The sequence below is a fragment of the Pinus tabuliformis genome, chromosome J, assembly GCF_031772625.1.
Source record: "Pinus tabuliformis cultivar Carrire ecotype Pingquan chromosome J, CPIR1, whole genome shotgun sequence".
In the NCBI taxonomy this organism is placed as follows: Eukaryota; Viridiplantae; Streptophyta; class Pinopsida; order Pinales; family Pinaceae; genus Pinus; species Pinus tabuliformis.
This window is the reverse complement of record NC_142295.1, coordinates 859,628,895-859,642,004: the sequence shown is the minus strand read 5'-3', so window position 1 is coordinate 859,642,004 and position 13,110 is coordinate 859,628,895. Positions and strand designations below refer to the sequence as shown.

Here is a 13,110-nt window from a genome sequence, read left to right as displayed (position 1 = left end):
TTGTTTTAGGTCAACTTGCCCTTCTTTTCTTGAACTTGTGTGTACGTGGTCCCTTGCTTAGTCACTGATCAATGTAATTTGTAGGAATTCACTCACTTTCTCCTTGGCTTCTTCAAAGTTCACTGTGGCTCTATTTCCATTTCAGATTTTCTCACACGGAATGTAGAGTAGAATAATTGCGTCAAAAGTCCATTATATCTAACAACCTTGACCATGATTCTTAAGATTGAAAACAATAGGCTGCAAAGTGGGTGGAATCGTATTGTTACCTGCTGGAAGAGGGGATTGGGTACTATATGGGTGACCACCATCTTCCATTGCAAGCGACCTTTCCATAGAAGAATCGAGCCCTGGTTGATAATAATGGTTACAAACTGCCACTAGTATGGTTCCATGTGGTGGATCTCATCATCACTAGTGGAGTACCCTTAAGCTGAAATGAGCTAAGTATAATGATCAGAAGCTTGTACAGATAGTACAGAAAACAAGGCATACTAGTGATAAACATGAATATTGAATTGCTAATTGCCTGCAGAAGTTAGATACTCTCAAACAATAGGCAAACTCTCTTTAACGTAAGAAGGCTAATCCACAGGCAGGTTAACTAATACAATCAATTGCCATCACAAAGGCTCAAATGACCTCTAGGAAGCCAAGTGTCTTAAATAGCTACTAGATAACGTATTTTCAAATGCTGAAAAGTAGTTCACTGTTTCTCTTAAACATAACATGGTGGTTGTGTTATATGATTTATTCACAAATCACAACTAAACTATCCCCATGGATAGGTACACACTTTTTAGAATGTAATGGGAAGATTAAAATATTAAGTGTCCTGCGAATTACAATAGCAAAAATGTTAGGAAATCTAAAGCTGATTACAAAGTGTTTTGAAGAGTTTCTTCTTGCAGGGCTTTACCCTGTATACTTCAAATCCAAAACCAAGGTGATTACTGATTAGGGAATGAGTGCGTATAGTTTCATGCATCTTACAATGAATGTACCAAATCATGCCTAAATCCTGAGATGCCAGGTTCACATCGGTAGTGATGTCATGTGATGTTCCTTTTTCTAGTGTTCCTTATGGCATGGTTAGGATGGACTTTCAGAGTTGGGGGCAGATAGGTCACAGGGGAAGGTTGATGTCATCTGCGGGCCCAGGGGCTTATGGAGGGGTTTTGAGGAGTTTTTATGAGGCCTGATGGCATTTACTTGGTATATTCCATCATCTGCACAATTTGCCTTTCGTTCCGTTGCATTCCAACAACTTTCAAAAAACAAGTTTATTAATGGGTGTCACTCAATTAATTACGCTTAAGGTGGCATTTCAAGAAGAATAGCATAACACCTTAGTATAATAGCTCGTTGGAACCAGAACGAGAAGATCTACATGATGGAATGGTTAGAAGTGACTTTCAATGGCCTGAGGGGGCATGATGGCCAATTTACCATTTTCCCACATTAAAAAGATATTTTAATTAAGATAAAAAGAGGGAAATGTGCGCTCAATGATTAAAATAATAATAAAATAGGAGGTTCTAGAGGGGTCCATCAGAGCTAGAAAAAGAGGAGGAGGAGGCCATTAGAGGACATCTTGGATTTGATATTTTTTCTTATATGAGAGGTTGAGAGCTCGGTTCTCTACTCCTTTGGTAGCCCCAGGACGGAAACGCTTGGGTGATTTTGTGAGATTGGACGAGTACCCATCTCCCCTCGGTGGATTCATCCAAAATTCATAGAAGAGCTTGACAGTGATATTTCAGTGCAATTTTGGAGGGCCAACACAACATTGGAGTAGATTCTTGAGGCCAGTTTTCCATCCTAGCTATTTTATTATATTAGCATGTAAACCCCAGTTTCTATTATAATAAACTCGGAGATTATTTTTGCTTATCATGTTATTGAATTGCATGCACTCTATTTGTTCTATTTTACATGGAAATCTTCTGTTAATTGAATGACTATTTTATGGAGAACTTTTGGTTGAGCTAGATTTATGCAAAATTAGCAAAATATCTCGTTTGGGATATTACATGTCCCTTGTTATTATAACTTAAATATTAACCAACCAACTTAACTAATTTTAGATGGTATTCCATTCCTTGCGTTTCCCCATCCCTGTTGGATTGGAGATTGCGGAGGGAATTTCTGTTTGGAAAGGGGTGCCCTCAAGGATGTGGTGGACTTATTGTATATGCCCTGAAATGTTTAGTAGATGTCCCTCAATGGTTTGTGGGATGCTTGGAGTCTTGGATTCCTCCTATCCAAATTGGTGCTGATGTGGCATCAACTCTCCAAGGAAAAACAACATTGCAAATATTTCTATAATATTAGAAATATCACTTTTCTCTCAACCTGAATGTCACCCTAAAAAATTTTGCTGACCTTTGAAGATGTCATGATAATGTTATATACATAATATAAAGATTGGAATAAAAAAAATATAATATTTAACACCTCAATAAAAATAAAGATCAATAATCCCCGATGGGGGTGGACAGATGATTGGCAATTGGGTATTAGGGCTGTCCCCTCATCCCACACAACAAGCATGCTAGGTTTTAAGTGTGGTTCACGATGACGATACCTCTATCGTGCGAACTCTCCGAAGGCCAAGTCTTGGGCATTAAAAGTTGCTGTGGAAATCATTTCAATGTTTGTACCTTGGGCGATGAGTTTTGGGTGGAGGGAGAACAACAACAAGACTTGTGACGGAGACAATGTGTGCTTGCCTGGGTGTTGGCTTAGTTGGCGCAACGCAGTGGTCGGCCGTCTTGTAATGGTTTGGATTAAAATTGATTTTCAAATTAGTATTTGGGACCCAGGCACGACTCTGAGCGACAAGATTCTTCTTGGCATGGAGCTTGGCTGGGCAATCAGGCAAATTTCCACCATTCTGGATTGTGGGTTTAAGGTGGACTGTTCTCCCTGTATCGTGAAGGTAACCCCACTATTTTGTTTCTGCTTGTTTGGTTGGTTTGTCATTTACTCTATGGACGAATTTTGGGACCATTCTCGATGGGATCTCGTGGAGTGGAAAAGGGACTAGGAGGGTGGGCTTGGTGATTTTCTCCAAAGGGAGTTTTGGGGTCTGAGTCTTGGGGTGTCAATTGCTCATGCTCTGGTCATTGTCATAGCTTCTAGCCTGTGTTTGTGTAAGCTTAGATTTCATCACCATCTTTGTTTTGGTTTGGCTCTTGTGACCACCTTTTTCTGTGTCCTGAGTCAATGGTTGCTAATTTCTATCTTTTGCCCCTTGTGTTCTTTGAGTTGTTGCTGGTTTGGGGTCAGTTCCTTGTGGGTAGGCTCTCCGACTAATTGGGTGAATGAAGCAAATAATTGGGAGGTTGTCGGTTTAGCTGTCGAGGGTATCCTTTGCAATTGCTTAGATTGGTATAATTCTATCTCCTTTCGTTCCAAGGCCCTTCCACTCAAGGTGTTTAATGCTTTGAGGAAAGGCAGGTCTCCTTGTGTTTCAGGTCGGTGCTCCTACTTTTGTTCCGCTAGGGGGTTTGGGGTCCCTTCTCAAGTCCTGTTCGAATTTCTTCCTAGTCTGGTGGTAATGCCGCACATCGAGGGCGGCCACATCGTGGGGTTGGCCATCATTTTCTTGCAGGTCCCAACCAACAAACAAAGTTCTTCTTCAGGAAATTCTGCAGGTATGGAACATGAAGGTGAGGTGGCTCACGCTCCGGACCGTTCTCCAGGCCGGGTGGACGCACCAACTTCATTGGAATCCATAGTTGAGCAATGTAGAGGCATTCATGGCAATATGGACATTATTAATGAGCTGGTTGCATATATGAATGACATTTAGTTTAGTCAAAATGAGATTTTGGAACAGCTGGACAATCTTCGTCGGAGCCACCATCGCACTAATGAGCATCTTCGTGATTTGGAAGTTTGAGGTGAACACATCAACTTCCACATGCATGAACGTGCTGGCTATCATGTTGAACCTCCTGTACTTCCTCCCCATCCTCCTCCTTGATATGCTGCTGTCAGTAGTTTTGCTTATTTTGCCTCCTTTTTGTGATGTATGGCTCTTAAGCCCGACATAAATAATGCTTGTATGGGTCTATCTTTGGCATACTCCAGCCCCCAGTGCCAACAAGTCTGGTTAGAATGAGGCACCGGGGGCCGTAGAGACATATTTTGGACTACCTGTTTTTTTGACTGACGAAAACATTAAAAATAAAGATCAATAAATAATTATGTAGCAATGTACATCAAAAGACAATTTTTTATAAAAGCACCCCTTGGGTCCCATTCAATGTATCATATCATTTATCTTTATATATTTATATTTTTTTTCAAACTGGAATGTTGAGTTATAATCTTGAGTTTATATACTTCATTTTCACCAGAGCATTTTCACTTATTTTGTTTTTACATTAAGACCATGGCAAATTTTATCTATGCAATATGTCCCATAATACTTTGTAGTGTGCAATGCTCGAGGTATGGAGGATATCTCAACAACAGTTTTGACTCCATGTTTGGTTGTAAATCTACTCTTCTTCCTTTTTTTTCCCTTTTTTTCCACCCGCTTTTATGTTTTAGGAATGGTGGATATCTCAACAACAGTTTTGACTCCATGTTTGATAGTATATCTATTTTTTTTTTCCTTTTTTCCCAAGGGTTTTATATCCACACAAACAAGGTCTTTCGGACCTGTTATTTAAAAAATGCTACTTTTATTGAGTTAGACCATAGTATTATGTTCTAAAATCTTTGTTTCAATTTAATTTTATATTTCTATATATTTTTGTATTTTAAAAGTATGTTTTGTCTTAATCTGCTCGTCCCCTGGAAATTTGGGTTTACTTTCCAGCCATCCCTAAAACCTGTACCCCTTATATCCAAAACTTGTTGCAACATAGGATTTAACCAGCAACCAAAGATGATATGCACAACAAATCCCAAGTGGCCAAACAATTATCCTAGCTTTTAAAAGTGTGCAATCTGGCTTGTTCTGGTTGTTACTGTTTATGCTGAAGCCTGAAACCCATTGTAGATGATAGGCAGGTATAACAATTGGATGCTCGTTCATTTTACCTTTCATGTAAAATTTGATAACTTAAATTTTTGTACCTACGAAAATATTAAGCGTTCGGGTTGATTATGTATTTAAACATTACAATGATGACATATTTTGTTTTTATTTGTTTAGTTTATTTACCGTAACATTAACTTTCCTTGCTAAAATGGCTTTGTTGGATCTCTTCTGTGCCCTGGCTTTTCTGGTATAAATGCAGTGTATAGGATCTACACCTCTGTGGTATTTCATGGTTCGGTGCTGCATGTTATGTTCAATATGATGGCCTTGGTGCCTATTGGCAGTGGGCTAGAGCGAATTATGGGATCGGTTCGATACTTGCATGTCACATTGCTGCTAGCTACCTGCAATGCGGTTTTGCATCTTCTCATTGCTTCTCTGGCAGCGCACAACCCAGTGCATCCTTATCCTTTCTTTATGGATGAGTGTACCATTGGCTTCTCTGGTATCATATTTGCTATGATTGTCATGGAAACTAGCTTAAATGGAAATCAGAGTCGAAGGTAAGATCGTTTGTTAAAACTTCACCTTTTGTACTTGGAAGATCTTTTCGATTTTAGTGATGGTATTTCTCTCACAGGTTTCCAAATTAAGTTGCATGGTCTGAGTTAGGCCTTTTTTCAACTATATTTCTTCATTTCAGACTTGATTTGCGTCTCATGATAGTGATCCTAATCAGTATCTTTTGTCCTGCAGTGTATTTGGACTTTTCAATGTCCCTGGAAAATGGTAAGTAAAGATTTTGTCATTCTGAGCACATTGTTCATTGACATGAACAGTTTCTCTATATTGAAAATAGCTTTTATATATTAAGACACATATGTAAATACACAGACTGTCATGACCCCACTCCCATCACTCTTGGGTGGCTATGCCATTCATTTGTAACTATGGTTGGCTTAAGGCTTAAGCTCTTATACCGCTTGTTAGATGCCCAAAAGACAATTCAGCATGCTTCTTCTGTGAACTCTGATAACATTAAACTCATAACTTTGGTAGGGTTATCTTCCTCAGCTATTGGAGCTGTAAGCTGACAACGTTGTAGCATGCTCACTGTTGCCCCTTCAGGATAACTACCTTAGAGACACTCTATTGAGTGTGATATTGCTGCTTGTACGAAGTTCCTGTTACAGCTTCTCAGATCCAGGGTTGCTTCTCTCGTACACTCCATCACAAACATGTGCTCCAGATTCATCTTCTAGTGGTATATCAGTTCCAGCTTCCTAGACACTTCATTTCATATGTGCTAGCAGACATTACTCCATGACGATTTCTTCTAATACGATTCCATGGGTTGTTTGCTAGCTTTGAATGGTGTTGATAATTCTAACTTGTTATCTATAACTGAGTAAAAATCTTACCTTCTTGTCTCGTTTAACCGTGGGGGAACGTAATTGTTTTCAAATAAGTATGTCTTGGCCTAGGCCAATAGGTACTACTAGGGATCAGGCTAGGTATCGTAATCATATCATCTCCATGTCGTCCATATACATTTGCTTTTCCCAACTTATGAATAGCATGTCTGTTGAGAAATCTAGGGGCAGCTAAATTAGGTGTTTTCTCTTACTTTGATAACTGCCTCTGACTAATTCTTTCTTAACTTGATTAGCTTCTTCTTTTACTTTATTTTAATTAGAGTTCTTATCATCGAACAGCTACCAAACAATAAGAATAATGAGACAAGAGGACACAAGATATAGGCTATCAGCCAGGGCCAAAACTTTTCCTCTTGAGAGGCAAACCTACAAGAATTTTCCTCTTCTTATAGAACTTCAAATGATGAATTCAAAGACCTTGATCCTTACACCTCCAAGACCTAGTCAACAGTTTTCCTCTTCTAGCAAAGACAAACCAAGTCAACCTTGCCTTGTAGCAGCTGCAATCTTTCCTTCGACCTAAACTTCAGATCTGTAACAATGGACTGCAATTTCGACCTGCAATTCTCAGCCTGCTGCAGAAACCCTAGGTGGCACGTGTGAGATTTTATGGTGATTTTGTCCTTCTCTTTCCTTTGCTTGAGATGACTCCTTTTCTTGATTAATTCGGCTTGCAAGGGAGACTTCTTTAGACCCAAGACTCGGCTCTATTTGACAACTGCAATCTGAACTTACTGCAACTTAATGTGCCCTAGTTCTCCTTCACACGTGTTTGAATGATGGCCCTAAAATAGTTCCCAAAGTCAAATTCCTCTTCTTTAGAATCTTCTTCTTCTTCGCTGATTTAGGTCTCCTTCTCTTCACTTGATCGAACTTGATGTGAGCTACTTGGATGATCTCCAAATGTGGTCGACTTCCCTCTTATATATAGGCTAGAGAGCCTCATTAGGTCGACGTGTCATCTTAAGGAGGCCGACTTCATTGTTTGATAGGCCGACTTGTTACTTGCATGTTGACAAGGTCTTGGAGGGACTGTGACTCTAATTTTGACAAAAATAAAATTTTCTTTTACAATACGTAACATGCCCAAAAGGGTCTTCCATACATGACAATGACTCAATTGGCTTGTAGACTCAATGACAAGACCTAGGAGCACTCAATGGGTGCTTGACCTATAAATGAATTGCACTTGAGCATGAAACCCATGACTCAAGAATGACAATAATAAATTTATTTTTCTCTTTACATCAAATACATAAAATCATGATTACATATGTCATTATGAAGATCAAACCTAGTTACATATTTCAACACTCCCTCTTTACTAGGGAGGTATTCATAATCTATACAAGGTACTTGGACATTCTCAACTGAAGAATTGTCATAAGAAGAGTCAGATTGGTAAGCCATCTCATAAGCTACTTCCTTAGCTTATGCTAGAGCATCTCATCATACTAACTAACATTGTCACATAGCAAGGCCTTGACTAACAACTCTATCTCTCCACAAGATCAGAGAACAATGTTGGTGAGACCAATGATTGATAGACACCATCATCATTGTCTCTCAAGGCATATACCCCACCTGAGTGTTCATAGGGTATGTCCTTTTATGACAATTCCTATCTTGGAATAACACATCCTCAAGGGAATATACCCCTCTAAACTAGGGAAGATATACTCATTCCTATAAAAGGAATATACCCAAGCTCCCTCTTAGCCAAGGACTTGTCCAAGCTTCCTCTCAACTAGGGACTTGTTACCAACAACGACTCTGCTCTTTGGTGGAGATCATGGTACTATCAGCTGCTTGTAGGGCTCCTCCTTTCGATGTCATGAACTTCATCTTCTTCATTATGGAGCCTTCATCTTTTGGATTTTTCTTTGTAGGGCATCGACCATCCATCACTTTCCTTCAACGAACCATAGGGTTGAACCAATAGTCATGTCATCCTTCTTTTCATCGGAAAGTGATCTTCCAGTCCACATCTGGCTTTTCTTCACATAGCTACCTCTTCCAAGTCATGTTTCTTTTAGGATCTTCCATCCATTCCCATGAGTACTAGTTGTAGGTGACATCTACAACTCTCTTTCGGTAGCCTTGTTTCAACCCAACCAAATGTTGTTCAAAAATAAAAAATGAACATCAAATCAAAGTTACCTTTTATGATGGCCTTTCATCATGACATTTGCTTCTTGCAACATCAACATCCTGCACATTTGTAAACACATCTCCAAGACTTTCAATGTCAAGGGTCTCCTTCCTTTACAGACTATATCAAAGTCTTCATATCTTTTCTATGGAGATGTCATGGCTAATTCTTCTAGTTATCGGATGTTGATTGCTTATCTTATGTGACAATGGTTGCATCTTTCATGAACTCTTCTTTCTTTCTTCACATATAGCTCCCCAGGAACTTCTATTCATAGTTCCTTCATCATTGTCAACCACCTCATATTCCATATGAGGACATATTATGTTGATTTCATCTTATCAATATGTGAACGAGTTCAAGGCATATTATCTTCATGCCTTTATGCATCTTCTTAAAGGAAGAGATCCTTCTTCTTCGATCATGCTCATGAGATAGAACATTCACTCATTCTAACTGCAACCACATGATGACATGACTTTATTTATCTATTAAATATATACACACCTCTTCCTCCTTTGACAACTTCCTTTCCTTTGAAGACTAAAGTACTTCAACCAACTTGACATGCTGCACATCTTCGTCATCATACCTTCCCTGTGGATCCCACACAAGGTGAACCGTAGACTGTCAGTGAGACACTTGCTTCTTCCAAGTAGAGGTGAACCTTCTAATGAAGATTACAATGTAGGATCTTGATTATCCTCATCCTGCAAATGCTTCTTCCTAATGACTATGGTGTATGATGATTTCTTCATCTTCTATTATGCTAGATGAATTTCTTTCAACCATACATACTGCTGCTATGGTTATCCTTGAATGATGCCATGAATTATTTTCTTTCTATGTAATTTGCCTTCCTAAATTATTTTGTTACAGGTTTAAGTTCCCAGAGTTTTGGATAATTTTGGAGGCCATAGAACCCACTCAATTTTGATATAGGGACTTAGGGAAGAAAGGAAGGCTGTATTATTTTGTTAGTGGAGTGTGGAGGCCACCCACATGAGATAAACGCACTTGGCCAAGTGAAGAGTTCGAATAGCCTTGGAGGGAAGTCGAATGGCAAGGCGGAGGGGCCCACGTGGGAAGGAAGGCCCACAAAATTATAAATAGGAGGAGCTCATCCTCACAAAGGATCTTTTGCCAATTGAACTCATTTTAGTTGCTCGAGCTGCTTAGCCAAGTCACTCGCTGTTTAGCAACGAGTTAACTCACCCTTTCTTCGGGGGACTTCCAATACCACCCTAGAGAGGTTTTGTCACATCATTCTGGAGGAGATTTGTGGGAGGTTTCAGCACTTACATTTAGACATTCACTCAGCCATAGCTTGTTCCAGGAGGACGCATGAGGAACACACATGGGGGTCGTTTCGGGAGTCTTCCGGGAAGCGATTGTTGGGAGAATTTTGGCGAGGAAAGTTCAGGGATTTAGCAGACTTTGGGTGGAGTTTTGGAGCAGGAGGAGGTAACTACAATTTAGTACTAATTTGTAGCTACTGGGCTAGCGTAGAAGCCTCTCACGAGGCACACGTGGAGTTGGAGGATTGTGTTGTGAGGCAGGTACTTGTCGAGGAGATAAGGCAAGCCTTGGGGGAGAGTTTGCAACAATTTTGGAGTGCTTGAGGAAGGATTTCACTGGTGTGCAGGTAGGGCGTACTTCCTAGCGGTTTGTGGAGGATGTGGTGCTTTGGAGGCCAAATTTCGGGGGTCAAAACCAGGCCAAATCCTTTTTGGGTTTTGGTGGGTTTTGCTTGAGGAGCTTGGGATTAATTTGGTGGAATTTTCTGAGCTCGGAAGACGGGGTTTTCAACAACATATTCGTAGGAGACAGTGTTGTTTTGTCGGGACAGTGCAGGGAATCATTGAGATAATTGATTTTGTCATCCGGGCTTGTAGTTTGATCACCTAGGCTTTGCTACGCTTGACTTTTGGGCAAACCCAGGTGCACTCCTCCCACATTATTGTATTATTGCTCTAGATTCATAATAAAATGGCTCAATTGCTTCTCACTTTTAGTCTATTTATGCCATATGGGTGTGCTCTAAAGTTCAAAATTTTCTGCTGTTGAATTTGTTATTTGCTTTGCATATCACTATTTTTCCTAGTTTGGAACATTACATTCTATGATGACTGCTACAACCATGTAGACTTCCTACTCTAGCTATGCTTCCATGCTTTTTATGATGAAGTCATCTTATTTCAACTCTAATGCATACTATCATCCTTGTGATGCTTCCTATCATGATAGCTATCTTTTACAAAACCTTGAAAAGAACTAAGTGAAGGAGATTATCTCATTCATAGTAGAGATCTTTTACTTCCTCCGTATTGGATTTCCTCTTTTCAGGTTCTTCCACTTCTTCGGTGACATGGGCTTCATTCCTTTCTTTCCTTTGTCGCTGTCTTCCTTGAGTTTAGGAAAATGTCTCTTGAAATGCCCATATTACTGACAACCATAGCATTGGATCTTTGACATATCGATCTTCTTCTTTTTCTGAGGACCAAACTTCCCAAACTTTCCTTTTCTCCTAGCCCTGGCAACAAATCCTTGAACTTGTTCATTTGATCACTTTTTGCCTTCAACTTGGTCTCTTCAATCTTACATAATGACTAAAGTTCACTGAATGGGGTGGCTTCCTTCTTTCCATGGATACTTGATACAAAGTTGCCCCATTTATCAGGTAGTGTATTGAGCAACACAGTGGTCATTTATTTATCGGACATTATTTCCCCTAACTCTTGTAGTTGGTCTCTTATTTGTGACACACTCATAAGATATGAGGCTATCCCTTCTTCCTTTGATACCTTCATTTTGTATAGCTCAGTTCTCAAAGATATAACTTCTCCTGCAGTGCTTACGAAGAACAATTCTACCAACTTATCATAGATTTCTTTTGAATTCTCCAACTTTGCTACATAAGGGATGAGAGAATCCTTGATTGATTCTATAAGGATTCTTTGAGCCCTTATTTCTCCTTTCATATATTTTGATAGAGCTTGAGCTTCTTCTTTAGGTGGTTTGATGGTTGAACCCTTAACATGTCCAATGACTTCATTTTCTATGAGGATCAAATCTATCCTCTTCTTCCATGCAAGGAAATTTGATGACCCAACCAGTTTGTTGCTCTCCTTGTAGAATGAAGTCATTTTAATAGTAGATTCAAACATAGATATAAAGGTACTTACTTATCAAGTGAAGATGCTTCTTTGATGATGATATCTTCAACTTGATGCCTTCTTTGATTTTGATGAGAGATGATGATGATAGCTTCCTTGAAGATGACAATACTTCTTCTTCTAGAGATATCTTTCTTCAAATATGCTTGCGATGTGATCCTTGCTTGAAATGAGAGCGAGATCACCTTGATGTCTTTGATGATGATCACACCGCTTCTTCTTTCTTCCTTGGATGATAGTGTAGAATGTGGAGGCTTCCCTAGGTGCTTCAAATGTAGAGTCCTTTGATTGAGTGGAGGTAAGGCCCTTTGTTAAATTATGGTATGTTCTATGCTTAACAGTTTACTTCTTTTCCTTATTATATTCCACCGATTAGCAATCACATGTACATAAAGTAAAGTGCAGATAGAACATTAAACGATCGACAGAAAACAAGCCAAGACAAGAGACACAAGATGTAGCGGCTAGCCAGGGACAAACCCCACAATGTGCGGGGAAACCCTTTGATCAAATCTTCTTTTATCTTCAATAATTCAGCAGAGAGAAATAGTACAATAAATCTGATTCATATCAGCAGTAGCAAACCCTAGATCAGTAGCATTAGCATTAGCGGCTTCATTATCAAACTAGGGCAGACCATATCTCACAAACCGACAGTGGGATTGACTTCATTCCACCACCAAAAGTTTCGGCTTCCAGAGGAGGTTCAGATGAACCTACAACGCAGTTCAGATGAGGAGATCTTCTAGGCCACGTCAATCTTTACTTCTGCAGTTGCAGCTTCAGTTTCAGCAGTTTTCGGCTTCAAACTAGGGCAGTCGATATCTTGCAAACCGTTTGTCGGATTGACTTCATTCCACCACCAAAAGTTGCGGCTTTCAAAGGAGGTTCAGATGAACCTACAACGCAGTTCAGATGAGGAGATCTTCTAGGCCACGCAAGTCAATCTTTACTTCTGCAGTTGCAACTTCAGTTTCAGCAGTTTCCGGCTTCAAACTAGGGCAGTTGATATCTTGCAAACCGTTCGTCGGATTGACTTCATTCCACCACCAAAAGTTGCGGCTTTCAAAGGAGGTTCAGATGAACCTACAACGCAGTTCCAAAGAGGAGATCTTCTAGGCCACGCAAGTCAATCTTTACTTCTGCAGTTGCAGCTTCAGTTTCAGCAGTTTCCGGCTTCACATGTGTGAGAGAGAGAGACCCATTTCAGCGCAATAGAGAAGAGACTCATATCTGCGCAGTAGAGAGAGAGAGATGTGATGAGATGAGTGAGTCCAAATGAGGAAAAGCCCTCTTATATTACGTTGGTGGGTGAATAGATGCGACTGTTGGGCTTCTGAGCCTACA

The 13,110-nt window shown here is 39.8% G+C and overlaps 1 protein-coding gene across 1 annotated transcript in view; it reads left to right on the top strand.

Moving 5' to 3' along the window:
• The window catches only part of RBL15 (RHOMBOID-like protein 15), a 330,258-nt gene that overhangs the window by 130,761 nt on the left and 186,387 nt on the right, over positions 1 to 13,110 (top strand). The window contains 2 exon segments of the mRNA XM_089378613.1: positions 5,259 to 5,562; positions 5,756 to 5,788. Coding sequence (XP_089234739.1) covers positions 5,259 to 5,562; positions 5,756 to 5,788 — 337 coding nt within the window.